Below are 1,136 nucleotides of genomic sequence, written 5' to 3'. Positions count from 1 at the left end.
CTAAACCAAAGAGGCCGAATACGCCTTCCAATTGCTAACCATGTGGCTATAAGAGAACAACAAGTTGCCCCACAAACTGAAACAATCCGTATTGTGAACGCCTTTATCACGAATTGATTACAGTGAACTGATGTTTTTAATCTTTTTATAAGAAGTAGAGTAATTGCACCTTAATTACTTATAAATAATTAACGACAATTTCCATTTTTTATTTTGGCGTCTACCCCATATAAATAATGGGCTAGTTAAGAGTTAACGGTTTAGTTTATATTTTCACATCAAGCGAAAACGTTTCTAAAGCAAAACATCAAAATGGATGCCAGAGATTTAGGAGGAGCGTCGATACTTTATTCCCATGACGACGAGCCGCGTATTGCCGACTTATTCGACGCACATGTAATCTTCTTCAAAGCCACTGGACAAATCCCATTCAATGTAGGCTATGGACTGGGCTATATCTACTGTTGCTTCTTTGTTATGCAATCCGTCCACATAGCAGGGCTTTTCTTGAAGACCTCCTACGATATGTTCCTCGGCGGCAAACTGGAAGAGATCACCGACGCACTCACCATGAGCGTCATATTTTCGTTTAGCGTTTATGCAGCCTTCTACTGGTTGCTGCGTTGGAAACGTCTATTGGCTTTTTTGCAGCGCATCAATCAATATTATTGGCATCACTCGTTGCCCGGCTTAAGTTTTGTGAGCGCATATCGCCCTTTTGTTTTGGCTAAACGTATTACTATTGTGTGGGTGCTGACCTGCGTGGCCGGTACAGCGCTGTACGGTTTACCTCCATTGGTCATGGGTGTGCGCACGCTACCACTGAACTGCTGGTATCCCTTTGATCCATTGGTAGGTGACTTTTTTGCAATAAATTTTCAATTCTTTGTTTTGTATAGCTTTGCTTATATATGTTTACAGCAACCTTATGTCTATGAGCTAGTGTATGCTTTACAATTTACAGCTCAGTTAATAATGGGCGCCACTCTGAGTAATGGCTCCGCTTTGTTTGTTTCATTGGTTATACTCATATGTGGACAGTTCGATGTGCTTTACTGCAGTTTGAAGAACTTGACTTACTACGGCCGTTTGCGCGCCCGCTGTGATATGGAGAAATTGCGGTAGGTAAAATATTT

General features: G+C 41.5%; 1 protein-coding gene across 1 annotated transcript; it reads left to right on the top strand.

The window, feature by feature from the left end:
* The first annotated feature begins 312 nt into the window (after positions 1–312).
* Positions 313–1,125, top strand: LOC108976315 (putative odorant receptor 85e). The gene is made up of 2 exons (XM_018945340.1): positions 313–852; positions 922–1,125. Exons 1-2 carry the CDS (start codon positions 313–315, stop codon positions 1,123–1,125), a joined length of 744 nt encoding a protein of 247 aa, XP_018800885.1.
* Positions 1,126–1,136: the final 11 nt, after the last annotated feature.

The sequence above is a fragment of the Bactrocera latifrons genome, unplaced genomic scaffold (assembly GCF_001853355.1).
Source record: "Bactrocera latifrons isolate USDA-ARS-PBARC rearing strain unplaced genomic scaffold, ASM185335v1 scaffold_75, whole genome shotgun sequence".
Lineage (NCBI taxonomy): Eukaryota > Metazoa > Arthropoda > Insecta > Diptera > Tephritidae > Bactrocera > Bactrocera latifrons.
Note: the sequence above shows the minus strand (reverse complement) of the source record. Positions and strands in the feature narration are given on the sequence as shown.

What these genes read in the sequence shown, in the direction of transcription:
- LOC108976315 (XM_018945340.1), top strand. Translation starts at nt 313, where the DNA reads ATGGATGCCAGAGATTTAGGAGGAGCGTCGATACTTTATTCCCATGAC. An exon ending in GGTATCCCTTTGATCCATTG is followed by an intron (nt 853 to 921) that starts GTAGGTGACTTT and finishes ATATGTTTACAG; the next exon opens with CAACCTTATGTCTATGAGCT.